Source organism: Urocitellus parryii, chromosome 6 (genome assembly GCF_045843805.1).
Source record: "Urocitellus parryii isolate mUroPar1 chromosome 6, mUroPar1.hap1, whole genome shotgun sequence".
Taxonomy (NCBI): domain Eukaryota; kingdom Metazoa; phylum Chordata; class Mammalia; order Rodentia; family Sciuridae; genus Urocitellus; species Urocitellus parryii.
This window is the reverse complement of record NC_135536.1, coordinates 145,085,596-145,108,796: the sequence shown is the minus strand read 5'-3', so window position 1 is coordinate 145,108,796 and position 23,201 is coordinate 145,085,596. Positions and strand designations below refer to the sequence as shown.

General features: G+C 42.5%; 1 protein-coding gene across 2 annotated transcripts; it reads right to left on the bottom strand.

Annotated features, from left to right (window-relative positions):
• Nucleotides 1–318: 318 nt before the first annotated feature.
• Pgpep1l (pyroglutamyl-peptidase I like) lies at nucleotides 319–22,740 on the bottom strand. Of its 2 annotated transcripts, none has more exons than XM_026394733.2 (5): nucleotides 22,489–22,740; nucleotides 19,803–19,846; nucleotides 4,646–4,768; nucleotides 3,146–3,372; nucleotides 319–2,482 (listed from the first exon to the last, which is right to left on the bottom strand). In XM_026394733.2, the coding sequence occupies exons 1-5, from the start codon at nucleotides 22,520–22,522 to the stop codon at nucleotides 2,254–2,256; spliced, it is 657 nt and encodes a 218-aa protein (XP_026250518.2). In that variant the 5' UTR covers nucleotides 22,523–22,740; the 3' UTR covers nucleotides 319–2,253. The 2 variants fall into 2 exon arrangements, with proteins under 2 accessions (XP_026250518.2, XP_026250519.2); XM_026394734.2 differs by having other exon boundaries at nucleotides 319–2,434; nucleotides 22,489–22,721.
• Nucleotides 22,741–23,201: the final 461 nt, after the last annotated feature.

The window sequence follows — 23,201 nt, the reverse complement described above, 5'->3', positions numbered from 1 at the left end:
TCTAGAACCCTCTGGTTGGGTAGGGGATCTTTTACTGGTCATTTATTTCCCTTTGGAGTGTAGTGACCTTAACAGATGGAAAGAAAAGAACCTCATTGGCCATGGAAATAGCAGAGGTGTTGCCACCCCTTTGGGCAGGACACTGCGGCATCTGGCTAACTGGCGTGGTTGTTGCCTTGTTCTGCAATGCCATACAGATAGAAGGACTTCAGGGCACTGCAGATGGTTTTCACATTGATCACACAAAAGATTCTGGGGCACACAGGCCATTTGCTTCTGTGCCTCACATTATGATGAATGCTTTGTTCTAACAAGGAAGAGACCTTATTTATTTTTATTTAAGGCAGAACACCGAAGATACATTTTTCCCATACAGAACAAATTCTTTTTAATAAAAAGTATAGCACACGCCAATATTTTTTTTAAGTTTGACTCCATGTCCTCTAGTTCCCAATAATAATTGGCCATGTCGACACAACTCCACAAAATCCCCATTGTTGGAAACATCTGGAATTTTTGCACTCCATAGGAGAAAGGTCCAGAAACCATTTGATTTTTGTTTTCAGCTTCTGATTTGGATGTTTGGTGTTGTGCAGACACATCCACAGGTGAACAGATGCCTGGCAAAAACACCTGTCTGCTTTCTAAGCCAGTGAGGTTGAGGTGAGAGGTTTGCCAGAGTTTGTCTACCTCTGGAATTAAAAAATCAAACAAACAAAAAACCAGAAGGCGCGATGGAATGGATGCATCGCAAATAATGCATTTTCTGAGTTTTCTTGTTTAAAAAGTTTTCTAAAAAAGTTTTAAAAAAAGGTAATAACATGGCCAATTTGTTACATAAAATGACTTTCTGTGTATAAATTATTCCTAAGAAATCCTCTGTTTATATAAAAAAATCAGTAGATGAAAAAAATTTCAAAATGTTTTTGTATATTCTGTTGTAAGAATTTATTCCTGTTATCTATATACTCTGGATTCTTTACATTATGGGGGAAAAAAAGAAACTTTGTCTATTTTGAATGGCTGAAGCTAAGGCAACTTTAGTTTCTCTTACTCTGCTTTTTTCTAGTAGTTAAAGTACTACATGGTTTAAGTTAAATAAAAAAAATTCTGTATGCACTTTTTGACTTCAGTTTTGTTTCCTCCCTTCTGGAAGCATCACCACACTTGTGTGGCAGCGTGTATATTCACACATGTCACTTGCAAGTGTTCCCTAAGAAAGCATCACCTTATTTGTGACAGCTGAGCCCTCTGAGGATGCAAATTGCCGGTGAAGTCAGGGAAGCTACTCTTTCTCACTCCATTAAATTGGCTGGAAGAAAATTTGAATACAGGGCTGGGGTTGTGGCTCAGTAGTAGAGCCCTTGCCTAGCGCTAGTGTGAGGCACTAGGTTCGATTCTCAGCACCATATAAAAATAAAATAAAGGTATTGTGTCCACCTACAACTAAAACTATAAAAAGAAAAGAAAATTTGAATACATATAATGTAAAATCTGTACTTCATTTTTGACTGATTTGTAGGCTTTTCTCTAGACCTTTCACTGACAAAAGTCAGGCCAAGGCAGGTTTGATCTGTATGACTCTGTGGCAGAGGATTCTAATGTTAACAATGTCTTCAACATATGAGACTTTGAGGGACATTCCAGAGCTAAACAATAACGTGGGGAAAGGAAAGAAATAGGTAGGAGGTCTTTAATGGGTACTATTTGGGATGATGAGAAAGATCTAGAAATAGATGGTGGTGATAGTTGCACAGCAACGTAGGTGTAGTGAACGCCACTAAAGTATACTTAAAAATGGCTAAAATGAGCACCAAAAGAGGAAATAACCAAACACCAGCAACTCAGTACCTCTAAAGCCGCTCATGGGCCTGGGTGCCTTGTTTGGAGGCCAGGCAGAGGGCACCTAGAACAGTGGCTGCACCTGAGTTCCCATGGCCTCTGCAAAGTGGGTCTGTGGTCTTGGAAATCTGGCAGAATCATACAGCCCCACTGCTGTGCCCTTTAGAAGAAAAAAATGCTAGGATTTTATTTCATAGCCATGAAAAACATAACTGAACTTAGTTAATCCCTTGTGCAATGTCTGCCTTTTAAAGAGTTCTTTTTTCTTCTGACAATAAAATAACTTTGTGATTTTGTTGAGCTAATTCAGAATTTTTTCCCCTCTGTGTAAACTGTTTTACAAGCAATTTTTTAAAAGCCTCTCAAAGCACAATTGAACTCTACACACATCATTGAAACGTTTAATTTTCTCTAAAGCAGACATCCCCTAGTTGCTTCTCTTTGGCTGTTCGGTTTTCTGCAAATCATGTTGAAAGCTTGGGTTTTCCCAGTCTCTTTCAGCATTTCCTGGATAATGACTTGCAAGGTTCTTCCCAGCAGGCTGGCAGGGAGCCAGTGTGACAGCGGAGGGGTATGGATGAGCGCTGCATGCCTATTTCCATGATGCAAAGAGAGGTAGTAGACGTAATCACAGACGTACCTGCATCCACATGAATCTCCACATCATTTCTCATACCAACCTCTAACTCCACAGAATGTAAACAGAATTGGCAATAAACCATGAGGGAGACCACCACTTGGGGAAATTTGAGTTTTCTTGCCTCAGAAAGAACATGGGGCGGGAATGAATCAGAAACTGATTTCTAGTCTCATGACCAACAAGTGATTAAGAGAAAATGACCAGACTTTCAACTAACTAATCCAAAACACCCAGTAAATCTCTCCATCATTCATGTCTTTATGGAGTCATTTGTCTATTCATTACTTGGAGAAGGGAGAAAATTCCAACCAAGATCAGAATTTGGAGATGCAAAGGTAAACTAATCTTTATCTGGGGCCAAATAAACTCAGAATTTTGGTCCCCCCCCAAAAAAAATTATATATAAACATCCACAAAATACACATGATTCTCAAAACCTGCTTTTCCATCTCTTCTGTAATAATGCTCCAAAGCCTGTGTTACAGGGAGGGGTCCTGGAAATAAGACCTCAGGCCAGGGTGTGAGCAACCAAGCTGTGCTCATGTGCAGCAAAGGGGTGGGTGATCAAGTAGCCAACTTCATGGCTCTCTCCCTTCAGGAGAGAGATGGCACTCTGAAAACCATTCCCTCCCCTTGCTCACTCGACGCTTCTGCAAAGTGTACCTGCCCGCATCTCGGGAATAGGCCACGCCAACATCCTCCACCACAATGTTCTTGCAGACCGCCTTCATGCTGACCACCGACTCAATCACATCCGGGCCACCTGGTAGGCACACGCCGCCCTCAGGTCGGAAGCCCCGGATGTCAGCATCCTGGTAACTTCTATTCTTGCCACACTGTTCCAGAAAGATCACTTTGGCAGAGGTGTCCATGCCCACATGCACAGCAAGCTGTGTGAACACATGGAATAGAAGAGACATCACAAGAAACCAGGTCATTAGATATGCAGAAGGGCCAGGCTGTGGGAGACCCCAGCTCCCAGTGCAAACTATCTCAAGCCTCAAATCCACACAGAAAACCCACAATCTCCTGCCTATGTCCTCTAATTAATACAAGTAGAAGGAAAAGCAGCAGGCTGTTAGCTGACTAGAAATCATGCTGCATTTATATTTAAATACCTTTACATTTCAAGATATACTTACATAGTAATGTATTCATTCTCTCTTTTTTTGGTGGGGGTGGGGAGGAAGCTACTATCTAAGATTACCATAGGAGAAGCTTAGAATTTTAGTGGAATCATACGTCTTTTTAATGAAACTTTAATAAAGGAAGTTAGTAACAGACCAATAAATCTTGATAGAATTTATTTGAGTTGATTATTTTTCCTTTTTCAAAAATAGCTGCTGAGTATTTTATCAAAACATTTGGGGCATTGCCTTAATAGCGTGATGGTATATGTTTTATTAACTTCATCTTATGGTCTTTGGGAGGAGGGCTGTTTGTACCAGGGTATTTGTACCAAGTAATTATGTTCAGATAATATAGTTTGATATAGGTTGAGAATATAGGTTTGAAAATAAGCCTTCCCTTGGTGGATCACACTCCCAGTCACTCTCCCAGGCCCAGGAGACCATTACTTCATGTCCAACCTCAAACCAGCCTTCCCTGAATGGGCATGTGTGGGGCCCAACCCAAGCCTCTTCCTTAGGTGGAAACACTTTGAGTTCCATTTCTTTTTCTTCTCCTTTCTCTCCTGGTTTTAAGACCTGCTTTAGCCAGGCTTGGCCGTGCAAGCCTGTAATCCCTGCAAGCCTGTAATCCCTGTGGCTTGGAGGTTGAGGCGAAAGAGTCATGAGTTCAAAGCCAGCCTCAGCAACTTAGGAAGCCCCGGAACAACACAGCAAGACCCTGTCTCTAAATAAAATATTTAAAAAGGGCTAAGGATGTGGCTCAGTGGCTAAAAGCCCCTGGGTTCAATCCCCAGTGCAGGGGCCAGGCGGACCCTACTCTATATTTCAGCTTAAACCGAGAAACTTACTGTTAGATGGAATTGGGCTGGGTTTATCACTTACAATATCAGGACCTCACACTGTTGAATGGGATCTAGGGACAGGTTGCACATCAGCCATCAATCCAAGCACCAGGATCCAGGAAGTTCATAACCTCTGTACTCCCCTACATCATCAGCCTCCAAGGCCCACTGCCTCTCTAGCCATCACTTACTTGTGGCTGAAAATCTTCCCAGATTCTGGTGACCCTCTTCTTTGCCTCCCTGTAATCTACAGGCAACTGCAGAGTTCGTAGTTCCACTGCCATATCAGTCCCCAGGCCCAACTTGGAGAGCTCCTGTAGAAAGAAACAGACTGGCTTTAACTTAGTTGATGGAGGACAAAGGGGAGTCCCTATAACTCGAACCCTTGGGCTCCACTTACAGGGATCCTCTGTGGGCCTGCATCCTGCCCTCAAGGAGCTCATGCAGTGTTAAGAGTCTGCTTTGGAATATTGAAGAAACTTTCCCAGCTTGTAATCATAGAGAGAACCTAGGCGCAGCCTCATTTGGAAACTCCTGCTCTTGAAATTCTGTCTCCTGGCCCCCCACCCCCCACATACACCTGGTGTCCTAGGCCACCAGCACTATGCCTGGCAGATAGTGGCATTTTTTAAAATAAGCTAGAGTTGGCAGTCATTCTGAGCCTGGATTGGGAGGATGATGCTGGGGAGAAGGAACACATGCCACTCAAGTGTTTGCAGGAAATGGCATGGGCTTTGAGGTCAGAAAGACCTGAGTTTGAAACCTGGCTTTCCCACCATGCAGCCAGTAAGTTAGGCATACTATTAACTTTGGAGTTCCTTAATTTTCTCATCTGTGCAATGGGGATAATTTAAAGTCAGATGGGTTTTCATGAAATGATTCACAATTTTCATGAACATTGAATGAGATGATTCACTAGGCACAGTGACTAGCAGCACATAGGTGGGACTTTATAGAAGGCACCAGTGTTTATAATGAACCTGTATTAATCTGAGAAATTCATGCAAGATGGATTTATTGAAAGTGGCATTTATTAGAATTTGATGAGCCCTGTCAGAAGCAGTGATAACACTCTGCACAGACTTCAGGCTGCTGGCTGCCACCACCATTTCTGCTGAGAAGAGCTGGTGGTTTCAGCACAGGGAGTATTGGTTCTGCACAGAATTGGAGAGAGCCATGGGTTTGTGCCTTCCGAATTGGCACACTTTCTCAACTAGGATTGCAATCTTTTATGCTAACTCGAGGAGAGACAGAGCCTGGAATAACCCCCGGCCCAAAGTGAAATCCAGCCCATTGCTTTAGCCACAAAGCCTCCAGAAAACCTGAACCCCACAGCTGCAAAGGTCCTGGACAAGAGGAAACCTGGCTTTCTGTTTCTTTCTCTCTTCCTCTCTTCCATCCTCCACCTCCGAAATCTGGTCACCAGAAACACATGGCAGTTTCTCAAAGGGAGCTGAAGGAAGGAAGACACCAGTTGCTCTCTGCATTTGTTCAAATCCACAGAACTGTGGCACCAGCTGGTGTGGAGAAGCAGTTGCTGTTTTTCCAAGATCTGCTTCTTCCCTTATCAAATGAGAGTGTGGGGCTAGGCACAAGATGCATGGAGGTATTCCTCCATTCAGAGGTTCCAGGAAAAACTCCCAAGAGCCTGCAGTGCCTCCTCTGCTCTGGGCCTGGTCACATTCTCAGAGGAGAAGCATGAAGTAGGCACAGGCAGTGCTGGGCTGCAGAAGGCTGAGTGCAAAGACTGGGGGCGGGGGGGGGGCAGAAGGAGCCAGAACTCCCTGCCTCCACCCACTACTGAGAGAGTTTGGGCAAACTCTTGGAGTTTGTTGAACCTCAGTTTCCCCATCTGTGAAACATGGTAACAATAGGACCTCCCTCCCAGGGTCCCTGTGATGACTGAGCAAGACATGAAGGCCCAGGGCTATGGGGCAGAGAAGGCTACCTAGGACTTAGACAACTGGCAGGAGTTGCCCAGTGAAAGAACTTTCCACAGAGCCAGAAGAGTGAGGCTTGTGTGTGAAAACTTCTCTTCCTTCCTTCCTTTCTTCCTCCCTCTTTCCCTTGCTACTGTTCTTGCTTTCTCCTTCTTCCTCTTCCTTTCTCCTTTTCTCCCTTTCTCTCTCCCTCCGTCCCTTCTTTCCTAGCTTTGCAGCTTTTTCCTCCTTCTTACCTTTCCTGACCCTCCTTCCTTTCCTTTCTTCCATTCATCTTTCACCCCTAATCCATTTGTCACTGCATGTGGGTGAGATGCCCTCTGTGTGGAGTTATGGCTGAGGATTTGAGTGGATATAGTGGGAGGCGACAAGGAAAGAGGGAGCGATCATGTACTCCCCTTGCCTGTTGGGTCAGAAAAGACCTGGGAGCCATCAGGTATGGCTGAGACCCACGCCTGACCTCCAGTACCATCCAGGCTTGGGGGCTCCATGTGAGGAGAGAAGCTAAGTCCAGAGAGAGTAGGGCTTACCAGGAAGAGGAGGAGGAAAGAGAAGATGTTTGGGAACTGAAATTTAGCTCAAAGATACAGCACTTGTATAATGTGTGCAAAGCCCTGGCTGCCATGCCCAGCACCCACTGGCGGGGGAAGGGAGACCTTGCAGAGGGAAAAGGTGAAATGAAGTAGAAGACAGCCATCACTGGAGTATAACACAGCCATTAAAATGACTACAATCCCAGCAGCTCGAGAGTCTGAGGCAGGAGGATCATGAGTTCAAAGCCAGCCTCAGCAACAGTGAGGTGCTAAGCATTCAGTGAGACCCTGTCTTTAAATAAAGTATAAAATAGGACTGGGGATGTGGCTCAGTGGTAGAGTGCCCCTGAGTTCAATCCCTGGTACCCAAAAAGAAAAAAAAAATGACTTTGCAAGGAAATTCCGAGATAGAATAAGTAAAACAATGAGAATTTCATACTGTTTCCTATAGCCCTTGATGGAAATGGGAACATACTGAAATTGTTTTCTTGAGGGCAGAGTTAAGGCTGATGCTCATTTCTTTCTATACTTGTAAGCTTTTTTTTTTTTTTTTTTTACAATGGTCATGCATGTACTATTTTTCTGGTTCTAAAATAGTCTGGTGATCATCTTAGCTGCCCCTGGAGAACCCTTACTTCATATTGGCACTATACAAGCATCTCCCAAAGATCTTCCTGAGGATGGTGTCCCCGTTTTATAGATGAGGAAACTGAGGTCCAGAGAAGGCACATTTTGAAAAGGAGGAGTTGCAGAAAATAGGCACAAAGGAGATGCTTCCACAAACGTGAAGTTCACCATTAAAGACTGACCAGAGCCCTCCCTTTGTTTGTGGGGATCTTGGCATGCTGATTAAAGACCACTCTACACTAGCAATGTCAAAGTTCCATTCTCCACAGGTGTGTCCTCTAAGCCACTCTTCCAAACTGGTGGATCAGTCATGCCTTAGAGATTCAGGAATGAAAGACATCAACCACATATTTCCCAATCCTCTATCTTTCTAGAGTGTTTGTCTCCAAGTATTTTCTTAAGTATATTCACACCATTCATGTCTTCATATATGTACTCAGGGAAATCATGTCCATCTCATTCCACCATCGTTTTTACACCCCCTACCCCCTCCCTTCCCCTGCCTCCCCTTTGCCCTATCTAGAGTTCATCTAAACTTCACAAGATCCCCTCCCAACCCCACTATAAATCACCCTTGTCTTGTAGACAGGACCAAAAATTAAATTGGGATTGTAACTAAGCCTACTCTTTCCATATCTGAAGGACTTCTAAAGTTCCATAAAATTCTATCAATACAGATAAAGGTTAGATTTAACATTGTTAAAATGGCCATACTACCAAAAGCGTTATGCAGATTTAATGCAATTCCTAATGACATTATTCATAGAATCCTAATGACATTTTTCATAGAAATAGAAAAGGCAATCATGAAATTCATTTGGAAAAATAAGAGACCCAGAATAGACAATGCAATCCTTATCAAGAAGAGTGAAGCAGAAGGTGTCACAATACCAGACCTTAAGTTGTACTACAACTGGGCACTGTGGCACATACCTATAATCCCAGTGGCTCGGGAGATTGAGACAAGAGGATTGCAAGTTCAAAGCCAGCCTCAGCAAAAGCGAGGCACTAAGCAACTCAATGAGACCCTCTCTCTAAAAAAATACAAAATAGGGCTGGGAATGTGGCTCCATGGTCCAGTGCCCCTGAGTTCAATCCCCACCCGGTACCTCCCCAAAAAAATTTCAGCACAGAGCCATAGTAACAAAAACATCATGGTATTGGCACCAAAATAGATATATAGACCAATGGTACAGAATAGAAGACACAGTGACAAATCCACATAAATACAGTTATCTCATACTAGACAAAGGTGCCAAAAACATACATTGAAGAAAAGATAGCATCTTCAACAAATGATGCTGGGAAAACTGGAAATCCATATGTAGCAAAATGAAATTAAAACTCTCTCTCACCCTGCACAAAACTCAAAGTAGATCAAAGACTTAGGCACTAGAACAGAGACCCTGCATCTAATGGAAGAAAAAGTAGGTCCAAATTCCCACTGTCAGCTTAGGAACTGACTTACTTAACAAGATTCCTAAAGCACAAGAAGTAAAATCAAGAATCAATAAATGGGATGGATTTAAACTAAAAAGTTTCTTTTCAGCAAAAAAAAAAAAACCAATCAGTGAGGTGAATAGACAGCCTACAGAATGGGAGCAAATCTTTACCACAAGCACATCAGATAGAGCATTAATCTCCAGGATGTATTAAGAACTCAAAAAACTTAACAACAAAAAACCAGTAAATGGGCAAAGGAACTGAACAGACACTTTACAGAGAAGAAATACAATCAATCAACAAATATCTGAAAAAAATTTTCAACATCTCTAGCAATTAGAGATTCCATTTCACTCCAGTCAGAATGGCAATCATCAAGAATACAGGTAGCAATAAATGTTGGCAAGGATGTGGTGAAAAAGGTACACTCATACATTTCTGGTGGGACTGCAAATTGGTGCAACCACTCTGGAAAGAAAACTGGGAATGGAACCACCATTTGACTCAACTATCCCACTCCTTGGTTTATACCCAAAGGACTTAAAATCAGAATACTATGGTAATGCAGCCACATCAATGTTTATAGCAGTTCAATTCACAATAGCCAAACAATGGAACCAACCTAAGTGCCCTTCAACAGATGAATGGATAAAAAGACTGTGGCATATATACACAATGAAATATTAGTCAGCCTTAAAGAAGAATGAAAGTATGGCATTTTCAGGTAATGGATGAAATTGGAGAATATTATACTAAGTGAAATAAGCCAATCCCAAAGAACCAAAGGCCGGATGTTTCCTCTGGTATATATATGGATGCTAATTCACAATGGGGGACAGAGGGAGAATAGAGGTATTTTGGACTAGGCAGAAGGGAGGGGAGAGGGTATGAGGTTAGAAATGATAGTAGAATCAATCAGACATTGTTACCTTATGCGCCTATAGGATTATGTGATCTGTGTAACTCTAAATCATGTACAACCAGAAAAATGAGAAGTTATACTCCATTTATGTATGATGTGTCAAAATGCATTCTACTGTCATGTATAACTAATTAGAATGAATAAAAACATATTGGTGGGGTTGTGGCACAGTGGTGGAGTGCTTGCCTAGAAGCTGTGAGGCACTGGGTTCGATCCCAGCACACATAAAAATAAACTAATAAAATAAAGGTATTGTGTCCATCTACAACTAAAAGAAAATTTTAAAAAATATCTATAGGTAAAGGACAAAAATAGTTTTATAAGTGGGCAGAAGAGGCAGCGGTTCCAGCAGGATACTGGCTGAGGGTTGATGCCCCAAATGCATCTGTGGCTCCTGACAATATTTCTCCATCTCTCGGGGACACAGTGCCTGAGTTTCACCTCGGGTTCATTAGTCCCTGTCTGAATCTTTTTGCAAATACCTGCAAGACAGGAAACACAGCATCATGCACATCGGCCTGCCCAGAGAGAGAGAGAGCACAGTGTTTGACCACAAGGGCTCAGGGTGGGCTTTAAGCCAGGAGAGTTAAGAGCACCTCAGAGAGGAGCAGGCTATGTGGCTGTCTCAGGGTGTACAGGGTCATCATGCCTGATTACAGATGTCATCAAAGAGGCTGAGGACTTTTCATGGTACTTCATCTGGCTCGCAGCCTGCAGGCGTAGGTGGGCCTCTGAGATTTTAGAATCCCAAGTGTGGCATTCCCACTGGGTCCGATGTTTTTCAAGATTTGCAACATCCTTCTAACATAAGTAGTGTGAGGGTGCAGTGGAGAAAAGGTGTGCTAATAAGCCTTCCCTTTCTTATCTGTTTCCCAAAAAGCTGGGTCCAGAATAGGAAGGAACAAAGAGTTGCCCTTTGAATCCCAGTTCCAATCTGATATTCTGCTGTCCTAAGTCACCTGCATGATTCCCATGCCTATTTATGGGCTTTCCTCTGATTGCTGACTGTGTATGCAGCAGCGGATATTCATCACACTTAGGGCAACACAAACAGAGCTCTGATAACCTCAAGACTTCGGCCTGGTCTCCACGAAGCAAGATAAGCAGTTCGGAACATTTCCCATACTGATGGAGTAATTCAGCAAGGACTTGACACATTTCAATAAATCTAAGCTCCAGAGACGGAATGCCAAGCCTTATAGTATGAATCAGTAGTAAAGTAAAAGTACTAGCTAGGCACGGTGGCACACAGTTGTAATCCCAGCCGTTCTGGAGGCTGAGAGAAGAGGATCACAAGTTCAAAGCCATCCTCAGCAAAACACAAGGTATTAAGCAACTCAGCGAGACCCTGTGTCTAAATAAAATAAAAAATAGGGCTGGGGATGGGGCTCAGTGGCTGAATGCCCTTGAGTTCAAACCCCAGTACCCAAATTAATTAATTAATTAACTAAAAGTACTGCTCAAATATGACAAAGGGTAAGATGCAGTTGACTATGACATCCATGCAATGTCAGGATGCCCAAACATTTTTTTAAGTGGTTCTTCAAGTCAATGAAATATGCTGAGTGGTGGGAACAAGAACAGGAGGTCATGCACAGATTCATATCCTCCTATTATCTGCAGTTTTAGTTAACTAGGGTCAGTCTTAGTTCAAAAATATTAAATGGCAAATTTCAGAAATAAACAATTCATAAGTTTTAAATAACTTCTATTATTAATTTTATTGTCATAATTGTTCTACTTTATTGTTATTGTTGTTGACCCCTTACGGTGCCTAATTTATAAATTAAACTTTCTAAGAGGTATTAGGCATAGGAATAAACCGTAAATACAGGGTTCAGTACTATCCATAGTTTTGGTTATCCTCTGGAGATGTTGGAACATATCCTCAGCAGATAAAGTGGGAGACTTCTATATGGCAAAGAAGAACAATTAATTCAAAAGTATATACCTTAGTCTAACTTTCGATACAGTTGAACATACAGTGATGGAAAATGAAATGTGGAACTGTGCATTTCCCTCAGGGCAGAGGGCCCTTAGTGATCAGGGAGGCCTTGCCCCAATATTCTTGTGGATTCTTGTGTCATCTCAGAATGAGAATGGAGGAACAGTCCTCTATCATGCTGAACTGGAGTTAGCATGAATGTGAGTGACTACTTGTTTTCTTATGGATAAAATGGATTCATACCCCACATGGACCAAAGTGGAGAAGAAAGATACAAGAAATCCTGGGAAAAGTGTTCAAGTGAGTTCAGTTTATCCACACCTGGAGGACCATGTCTGGACAATCCATTGAAGTGGCTGCTCAGGAAATGGATGGCACTGGGCTGGCTGTTACCATCAGCAGATTCTCTGTAGAGCAGCTAAGGAGTCTCCTTTCATCCTCGCCTTTGCTATTTTTAATCTCAGGCCTTCTTGCTTTTAGCGTCAAAACCCATTCTGGACTACATTGAAAAAATGTATGTCATCTATCTTGGTATTTGGTAGGAAGAATAGAGACAGTTATGGTTTAGATATGAGTTGTCCTCTGAAAGCTCAACACAAGAGCTTTGTATGAGACAACATAAGAAAGTTCAGAGGTGAAGTTACTGGGTTGTGAGAGCCTTCACCTATCACTGCATTAATCCACTTGAATGGATTGACTGGGGGGTAACTATAGCCAGGTAGGGCATGGCTGGAGGAGGTAGTTCACTGGGATGTGCCTTTGGTATGTATTTTGTCTCTAATGAGTTGAGCACTTCCACTTACCTTCCTCTTTCCCTCTCCCTCCTTTCTGGTGGACATATTCTGAACAATTTTTCTCCATCATGCCCTTCTTTAAATATATATATATATATATATATATATATATATATATATATTGTTGTTGTTAAGTTGTTGATAGACCTTTATTTAATTATTTATATGTGGTGCTGAGAATCAAACCCAGTTTCTCACACATGCCAGGCAAGTGTGCTACCGCTGAGCCACAACCCCAGCCCTCCATCATGCCCTTCTGCTTCATCTTGGGCCCAGAGATATGGAGTCAACCATCTGTGGACTGAGACCTCTGAAACCATGAGCCCCAAACAAACTTTTCATCCTCTAAAATTGTTCTTGTCAGGTTTTTTGGTCACAGCAACAGTAAAACTGAAAAACAGAGACCCTCTTCAGAAAGAAAATAAAAATGAATCAAAAGAAATGATTTGAGGGCTGGATTGTGGCTCAGTGGTAGAGTGCTTGCCTGGCATGTGTGAGGCGCTGGGTTCGATTCTCAGCACCACATATAAATATAAAATGAAGATCCATTGACAACTAAACAATATTAAAAAAAAGAAGAGGAAGAAATTATTTGGGGCTGGGATGTATATTAGTGGTAGAGCATATGCTCAGCATGCGTGAAGTTGTAAATTCAATCCCCAGCATGTCTATGAGCAAGCATATTTGAAAACACATACACAGAGAGAGAGAGAGAGAGAGAGAGAGAGAGAGAGAGAGAGAGAAACAATTAACTTTAATTCACTTGTACTAGGAAAGCTATGTAGTTACTTGCCCATCCCTAAGCCAAGACCCATCCTCATGTCTTTTTTTTTGGGGGGGGGGGTTGAAAGGGGTCCATATTCTCCTCCCTCTCCTCCCTCTACCCTCCTCCTCTTCTTCTTCTTCCTCCTCCTCCTCTTTCTTTTTGGTACCAGGGATTGAAACCAAGGGTACTTTATCCCTGAGCCACATCCCCAATCCTTTTTATTTTTTATTTTGAGACAGAGTCTGGCTAAGTTGCTTAGGTTCTTGCTACTTTGCTGAGGCTGGCCTTGAACTTGGGATCCTCCTGCCTCAGCTTCTCAAGTCACCGGGATTACAAGCATGACACACTGCACCCGGCCCCATCCTTCATCTTAAAGCATTCATCAGATTGATAATTTACTGTTCTAGTTCACTGCCTTATATTCATCATTATCACTGCTGTTGTTCTCATTTAAAGCAACATGTAAGAAGGATGAGGCCACCTCATCTTTGGGGTAAAGAGGAATTACTCTGCATATCAAGTTTATCAAATCTGGCAAGAGTCTTGACCTCTTGGCCCTTGCACTTGTGTGTATTTTAAATGCAGTTATAAAACATCTTGGCTAAATTGGTCCATGGTATATTCTTATTTTATTTCCTCAAGCACTTCTAGAAAAGCTGAAGATGTAATTTCTTTTGAATGAATATGAGGTGGTACTAGCTCCAAAATGTGAGTATACCGAGTCAGGTGATCATGATGGGTAGTGATGCAGTCACTGCACATATAGCTACATAAAACTTGAGCTTGGGGAAAGAAGGATGCCCACCACAGGAGCCTCATTGTTAAATACTTTGGCACACATTGTTGGGAAATATAATCAAGTCATTCGTCTGGAAGTTTCCAGGGAAATGCCTCTTTTCATTGTAAATTTTCAGCATTTCTATTAATTTCCTACATTTTCCATTGTTTTTCAACATTCTTCTCCCATTTATGAACAACCACAACAAAATTCATTCAAGTTATTATTTGTTATTAACTCACTTCATTCTTCTAAGTGAAATACTGCAAATGTAGAATTAAATATTCCCTTACTATCTATAATTCTGTGCATTCCCATTTACAGTGCCTGGTACAGAGTAAGTGCTCATTAAATGTTGCTTAGTTGTCCCCCATGACATTGACCAGCTTGATTTTTGCTGGCAGAAGGCAATAAGGTAGAAAAGAATGATGTTCATTCATGTAGCCAGTCAACACATTGCCCCTAGAACACATGTATCCAGCTAACCCCTCTGTGGAGATGGGGATATGTGATGCAGTTGCCCACACAGTAGTGCTTACCCAGGGAGCTGTGTACTTTCCATATATTGTTTAGTGCATCTCAGCCTAATTCTGTATCTGTATAATGAGTCAACGTATGTCCATGAACTAGCTGGGAGTTTATCTTAATACATCCACTTAGATGGCTAATGGACACCATGGCGGTATGCCAGCACATTCAGTGGGTACAACCAGTGAGGTCCTAAACCAGAATCCAAATAGAGACTACAGACATATTAGTGAAGGACTAGAGAGAATGGTCCTGCAAACTGATAGCAAAGAGATCACATCTGACTCTGCCTAGGGGGGAAAAAAAAAAAAAACAGCACAAAGAGGGGGAAACTAGAAGGTTGATAGCAGGGACCAGTGGGAAAGACAAACAGGGGTGGCAGAGAGCACTGGAAGCCTGGGCTTGGGCCAGCCAGCCTGGGAAACTGCTGCCCCAGATGCCATTATTGATAGTGCTCCTTGTGGGTCTTCAAATGTTAAGAAGGCCCCTGTTCCAATCACCACTCTATGGTGCACTGTGAGCAAGGAGATTAAGGAGACTGTTACTAGTCTGTGTCTTGGAGACTACCAGGAAGGCTGAGAAGATGATGGATATGAGCTCGTGGCAGAGGGTCAGCTGTGATGGGATGGACATAGGGCTGAAGAATTAGGTGAAACCACCCGGCATAGCCCGATATTTTAGGTCAGTCTCTTTTTTTAATTTTGTTGTTGTAGATGGACACAATACCTTATTTATTTATTTATTTATTTATTTATTTTTATGTGGTGTTGAGGATCAAACACAGGGCCTCACACGTGCCAGGCAAACACTTTACCACTGAGCCACAACTTAACCCAGGTCAATCCTTTTTTTTAAGCTTGAAAATTAGCAATTATTATTATTTTAGATAATATGAATACATATTTTACCTAAAAACTCACTATTCCTAAAATTCGTATTTGCATTTTACACCATCTTTCTGGGGCCATTTTCTTTCCTTCCAAATACACATCCTTTATATGTTTCCTTAATGTTGTCCTTTTGAGAATGAACACTTGATGTTTGCTTTTTATGAGAATGTCTTTACTTTATCCTTGTTTTCGAAAAATAATTTTGCTGGGTACAAATTTCTTGTTGGTAGTTACAACTTCACCATTTTGAAGTTACTACTCAACTGATACTTTTTGCTTTTATTGTTGTTTTTGAGAATTTCCCTTTAGTAAACTAAAGGCTATCATCTATTTATTTATTAATATTTTTCACTGTAGAGGAACACTTTACCTTTATTTTATTTATTTATTTTTTTATGTGGTGTTGGGGTTTGAACCCATTACCTCACATGTACACAGCAAGTGCTCTAACAACAAGCTACAACTTCAGGCCTATTTATTTTTATTTATTTATTTATTTTTGGTAACAGGAATTGAACCTGGTGCCACATCTACAGAACTTTTTAATTTTATTTATTTAATTTGAGACAGGGTCTCACTAAATTTGTTAAGGCCTCTCTAAGTTACTGAGGCTGGCTTTGAACTTCCCAAGTCACTGGGCATGTGCCAACGTACCTGGCTTAGACTATCCATTTTTATAGGTGATTCATCTTTTCTGAGTACTTTATCATCTCCTGTCTTTGGTGTTCTTCAGCTTTACCATGATGTATTTAGGTACAGATCTTCTTTGTCCTAGCTTGGTATGTTTTGTGCTTCATCATCATATCTCTTATCAGTTCTGAAATATCCTCAGCCATTATCTCTTGTAATATTGCTTCTCATCCATTCCCATCGTTCTGTCCTTCTAATCCATCTGTCTTAATTTTTGCCCACTTCCTTGTCCATCTCCTTATGTTAAGCGTTGAGTAACATCTTCAGATATGTCTTCTAGTTCACTAATTTCTCTTCATCTGTCTCTAAACTTCCATATATGTATATATTTGTGTAAGTAAACATCTTCCCCTCTCTCTTTCTCTCTCTCCCTCTATATATGTATATATGTATGTATGTATATATATATATATATATATATATATATATATATATATATATATTTCACATACAATACACTTGCTCCACTTCAAGTCTACAGTTCAGTGGTTTTTAGTGTATTCACAGACTTGTGTAACCCTCACCACAATAAATGTATGAAACTTTTTTTCATACCCCCAAAGAAACCAAATTTCCATCCATCATCACTCTTCATTCCACCTTAACACTGTCCCCTGCTTACCCTAGGCAACCACTAATTTACTTTTCATCTCAATAGATTTGCCCAATCTGGACAGATGTAAACAGAATCATATGACATATTTTTTTTGTGTGTGTGTGTGTGTGTGTGTCTGGTGTCTTTCATTTATTCTATTTCTAAACTGGAAATAGAATAAGTTTAAAGGGAACACATAAAGGTTGTGTATTTGGAAGGAAAGGAAATGGTCCCAGAAGATGGTGTGAAATGCAAAGAGGAATAGTGAGTTTTTAAAATAAATAAGTTTAAAATAAATAAATAGTGAGTTTTTTAAATAAATAAGTCATCTGTTGAGTTTTTACTTTAACAATTATATTTCTAATTTCAATAACTTGTCTCATTCCCTTTTTCAATTTATGTGATCTCTCAATCATGTCTTGTTCTTCTTTTTGTGACTCTATCTTTAAATATTTCATATAGAGTTACGCTATTTTCTAATCCTTCTGGTAGCTTGAAGATGAGGTTCTAAAATCTTTTGCTGACTCGTATATCTGGTGATACTGGATTAGAAACTGACATTTAGTTAGTTCATCTTCATTTGCAGAAAGTCTGAGGTTTATTTATTTTGTTCTTTTTAGTTATACATGGTGGTAGAATGTATTTTGACATATCATACATACATGGAAAATAATTCCCATTCTCATGGTCATACATGATGTGGAGTTATACTGATCGTGTATTTATATATGAACATAGGAAAGCTATGTCCAATTCATTCTACTGTCTTCTCCACTCTTATCCTCCCCACGCCCCCACTCCAATCCTGTGAACCTCGGCTCCCCCCACCCATTATGACTCAGCATCTGCATATCAGAGAAAACCTTTGGGCTTTGTTTTGGGGGGGGTTGTCTTATTTCACTTAGCAAGATAGTCTCCAGTTCCATCCATCTACCGGTAAATACCATAATTTCATCCTCCTTTATGGCTAAGTAATATTCCATTGTGTATAGATTCCACATTTGCTTTATTCATTCATCTATTGAAGGGCACCTAGGTTGATTCCATAGCTTTGCTATTGTGAATTGAGTTATGAACATTGATGTGGCTGCATCACTATAGTAGGCTGATTTATTTAAGTCTTTGGGTATATGTGGAGGAGTGGGATAACTGGGTCAAATGGTGATTCCATTCCAAGTTTGCTGAAGAATCTCCATGAAAGTCTGAGGCTTAAAATCCTCAAGAGAAACTGCATAAGGCTGTGCAGTAGTCAGGGGTGCTTGATACCCAGAGTCCCCTCTGGCTGAAAGGTGGAGTCTGTGTTTCATCTCTGGCTGCCATTGCTCCTCACTGTGCTGATCATGGAATGTGTCCTCACCTGCCTTTCCTGTGTGTGCTAACTTCTCTCTCCCCTCAGCCTGCAGCTCTTGGGGGAGGGGGACATGTTTGTTCTTCAGTGATAGCCTTGACTTTCTGCTCCCCCGGTAGTGCACACAAGTTCTATCTCATTCAGCTAATGGGAAGAGAAAAGACCCTTCAGAGTGTCTGGTTTGCCATCCTGATGCCGTATCCTGGAAACTCCCAGCCTGCATGGGTTTCTGCCCTGGTTCTCCAGCCCTACTGGTGAGCCTTAAGCCTCCCAAGTAATCCCCTCTTTTGTTCACATTTCACTCCCCTACAGCCAAGATCCCTAATAAAAGAGCCTTGTAGTAATGGAGAATGATATATGTGGGCACTGGCAATGTGCCCCCTTGTTCTAAAGGGTTTACATGTGTTAACTCTCTTAGCCATCAGGACCTTCCCACTTTACAGATGAGGAAATCGAGGCACAGAAAAGTTGGGTGTCTTGTCTTGGGTCCCACACCTGGCAGCATGGCTTTTTTTTCCATTATCATGACTGCAAAAGGAAGCAGAAAGGTGCGGGCCCTTCCCACACTTGGCAGAGGAAGTGCCGTCTCTGCAGGAACTGGCTGCAGACTCCCAACGGCCCGTGAAAGCCCTGGGCTAGCCTTTCTGATGCACCATGAGGTGCAGCCAGGCTTGACCGTGGGTCTGGGGTTCTCTGAGCTTTTTCCTGATGGTAAAAAGAAAACTCAGATTCTTACTCAAAAGTCGAGAGTGCCCTTGATGGCACCTGTGCTGACAGCCTAGAAAAATCAATGCCACCGTTGCTGTAGGTGGGTGACACCAGCGGTTTTGTTGCCTTTGCAGCATGACTGGGAAACTCTGAGAATAGACTGGAGACCCCACCTTTGGCTTAACCCAACAGAGGCATGAAATTGAAGGAAACGTGTGAATAAACAGCTGTCAGTATCTGGAGCCTCTAAGTGACAACCACGTGGGAACCGATAACCGACAACTGTCCTAAGCAGAAGCAGATCTGCTCCGTAGGAGGCTCCCAGCCCTCAACCCCGGGAGGATGCACTCTCCACTGGGAAGCTACTTCCTTAAAAATAAGCACAGTGTTTATGCACAGTGCTTTCCTGTGCAGGTCACGATGCATGAACAAAGCCGCTCATACAAAAGTGCTCAGCACAGTTACCTCTTTGCGTCCCCCAAACAGCCCTCAATATCAGCATGATTATTCCCCCATTTATGACTGAGGAAACTGAGGCTGAGAGAAGTGACTTCCCAACAGCCCCACAGACTACAGAGATGGGGACAATCAGAATCCATCTTGGTTTAGCCTTTCTTGTCCCTAGGAGTGTCCCTTCAGCCTCCTTTCTTACTACTGAGGTGGGAAGAGCATCTGCAGGTAGGCAATTCCCAATCAGGGACCAAAGACAAACCATTCTCCCAGGGGCACAGGTTTGTTTGTCTCCTCCTGTGAGGCTCTGGTTACCCAGGGGCCTGCAAGCTGGGCCCTTCTCAGCAGTCACAGAAGGAGCCATCTGGGTCTGGTGGAGGAGGGGTGTTACCTTCACTGCTTCCCAGCTGGAATTCACCAGGTGCTGCCCAAAACCTGAAACCAAAGACACCCAGGTTTTCTCAAGCAAGGCCACATCCACATAAGATTCTCTTTCTGCTCCCCAGGTCATTGTGGGTCCTGGACAACTCCAACAACCTTGCCAATCTGGGAACACCCTCAGAGTCCTCGTGCAAGGCACAGTGAGGAGTCGAAAAGGAAGGTGGGACCTATTCACTGCCACACTGGGGGTGGGGGCATGGTTGGGGCATGGTTGGGGCATATGTGCACAAATGACTAATAGAAAAGTAGGCTTTGTAGAGAACGCAGTATTGGACCCACATAAATGTGCCCAATTGTTTGGTTACAAAGGTGCAAAAAATTTCAGTGGAGAAGGACAACCATTTCAACCAATGGTACTGGATCTACTGGACATAAAACACTGAGCCCTCAAACTAAACCTTACACCTCATGTACAAATGAATTCAAAATGGTTATGGACTTAACTGTAAGAAGTAAAACTATACAAACATTTAGGGGGAAAAAGAAGTGAAAAAAAAATCTTGGGACCTTAGGTTACACAAAGAGTTCTTAGATTCAAAACAACAACAAAAAGCCAGGCATGGTGATGCACACTTGTAATCCCAGTGGCTTGAGAGGCTGAGGCAGGAGGATTACGAGTTCAAAGCCAGCCTCAGCAATTTAGAGAGTCCCTAAGCAACTCAGTAAAACCCTGTCTTTAATTAAAATACAAAATAGAGCTGGGGATGTGACTCACTGGTTGGGTGCCCAAGTTCAATCCCTGGTACCCTCCCTCTATAAAAAAAGTGTAAAACTTCTAGGTCTGGAGGATGGTTTAGTGGTAGAGTGTGTGTTTAGCATGCACAAGGCCTCTAGTTCAATCCCTAGCACTAGAAAGATAGATGGAGGGGGAGGAGGAGGAGACCTCTGACTTTGACTGAATTCTATAGAATAAATATGATTAACTCTCAGGGCAACAGTCAGCAAATAAAGAATGGCAATAGGAAATATTGAGAATAAGGGGAAAAAATCCTAGGTACCTCCTAGGATAGATAATAAAAATGCCGCAGCACACAGAACTAGCACATTCTGTTTTAGAATCATATTCAAATCAGCAAAAATTACACCTCTTTTTTTTTTGAAATTAGGAAAACAAATCAATAAGTGAAGGTTTGAAGCTTTTGCTTTGCTGGGTCAGATCTCACTGTCAACCTGCCAGCTCTGGAGGGGAACTTGCAAAAAAGAGCTGGAGAAATCTAGGGGAATGAGAGAGGCCCTCTGGAGGCAGGTTTCCTCTGCCTTTCATTGCTATCATTTGGTGCCAATCAGAAAGAACACCTTGATCTTGACACCATTTGTCAGAGCCCTGGTTTTCCCATCATCTGTCTATGTGCCAATTGTCTTGGTGAGATTTACACATTAAGCAAATCCAATTATATAAAGAGGCTGCCCTGGGCAGCTCAGAACATTTCTAATAAAGGAGGTCATACTCTGGAACCTGGTGGACATCCTCAGATCGTGGCTGATTATCAAGTACATCATCAACAATCTAGAGTCTGCTGGCAAACCACAGGCTGACAACATAAAGGAAAGCGTGGGTGTGATTCTAAGAGGGGCAATGGTGCTTCAATATCCATATTTCATTTGAGACAAGCACTGCATTGACTAGGAGTACAGTTTCCTTAGGAATTCAAACGTAATTTGAATCATTCAATTTCTAGACTCAAAATGAGAACGAGGGAGATAAAAGGGTTTCAAAAGAATTTTCTTTTTAGAAGGTTGATAGAAGTTTGAATTGCAATCTGAAAATATTAAGATGGGTAACTTTCAATTAAGATGGGTGACTTTCATGCATACAGGAATCTTCATCTGTTGAATGCTTCCTTCATCCAACAGTATTCAAAAAAACATAAAATGTGCTAAATGTGTCTAACTAAAAATAAAGAGCTTTGGTGACTAACTAAAAATAAATAAAGAGCTTTGTGAGGAAAGTTCAAGCACCCAGGGACCAGCTGTGAGGCACAGTGGTGGTAGTGGGGTGGCTTCAGATTTGCTTGTGAAATGCAGGAGCAAACAGCTATCATTCCTTCCAAGTTGACCTTTTGAGGTTCAGAGGCATCCACTCGTGACAGGGGTGGGGATGGGGCTTCAGGGTTCCCATAGTAAGAAACTCATTCTGTATGTGGAACCGTGTGCTCCTTTCTCTTTTGGGGGTTGGAGCAGGAAGTGCAGGGGAGGGGTCACCACAGAGGTACTGTGAGAGCCTGGTGAGGGTCCTGATCTTTTTGAGCCAGTATGTCCTCTTCCTTATTATGAAAGTGCTCTCCTAAGGATACCACTTGTGTCCAGCCAGCGGGTCCTAGACGGTGCAAGCCTCAGCTTCCTCCCTGAGGAACTGAAAGACAGGAAAGGTTTGAGCCTAAGCCACACGTGGGCACCTTCGTGCATGCCTCTGGAGCTATTTGCAGCGAAGCAGAAGCAGGGAAGCCTCTGTTCCTTTCTTGTTTTTTTAATAGGACATAGCAGGAAGTTAGCCTCCTTCTGGAATTTTTAGCACCACCAGTTGCCACTCTTTTTTCCCCTCAGGGAACTGTTTACGATCAGGATCAAGCAAGTGCGCATTCCAGGTGCAGGCTAAAAGCAGCAGCAAATGGAAATGCACAAAAATATAGCCTTACCGGTCACCACCACACAACTGGATTGAGAATCCATTAAGCCCAAGGGGAGAGCCCGCGCAATTAGCAGGGGCCCGGGTGCAGCGGTGTGGCGCTGAGCTATAGCCAAGCCGGGCGCCCCTCCTCTCCGCCCGCTGCAGGCCACCCTGCAGCTCCAGAGTGCCTGTGCCCGGCCTCTCTGCCGCCGCGTTACCGGCCGGCCCCAAAGGCCAAGGTCGGAGCGGGTGGCGGTGGTGGTGGTAAGGTGATGCCCCTTGAAAGCACAAACAGCCAGCTCAGAACTCAGGAAGGAGCTGCCAGAGACAAACCAGTAGAGGGTTGGAGTGCCATCAGGCGCTTTCTGGACTCTCGGCCCGGGTCATGCGCCACGATACAGTGACCATTTGTCCTGGTTTCCCAGATAGAGGATTTAGGACCAGGACTAAAATATTCTTAAAGCAGCGGACCGTGGGTACCCTATGTTTATACCATGATTTTTCCTCCTTAGCAATGCTCCCTCTCCCTTGCCTGAACTCCTCATTGTAGTTTGGCTATTATAATTCGGTGAGATTTAGTTGCTTTCAAAAGGGATTCTGCCAACTACTTTTTTTTAAAAAGAAGAAAAAAAGAATGCCCACAGCATCCCCCTCCCCGCCCCGCACAATACACACAGATATGAAGCTATGACCCGCACCTTTGAAAAAATAATTTGTTTTAGTCGTAGATGAACACAATAC

Coding starts and splice junctions, on each gene's coding strand:
- Pgpep1l (XM_026394733.2), bottom strand. CDS start 22,522: ATGGATTCTCAATCCAGTTGTGTGGTGGTGACCG. Junction 4,769..19,802: donor CCAGCTGGGAAGCAGTGAAG/GTAACACCCCTC, acceptor TTCTTTCTACAG/GAGCTCTCCAAGTTGGGCCT. Junction 2,483..3,145: donor TATTCCCGAGATGCGGGCAG/GTACACTTTGCA, acceptor ATGTGGATGCAG/GTACGTCTGTGATTACGTCT.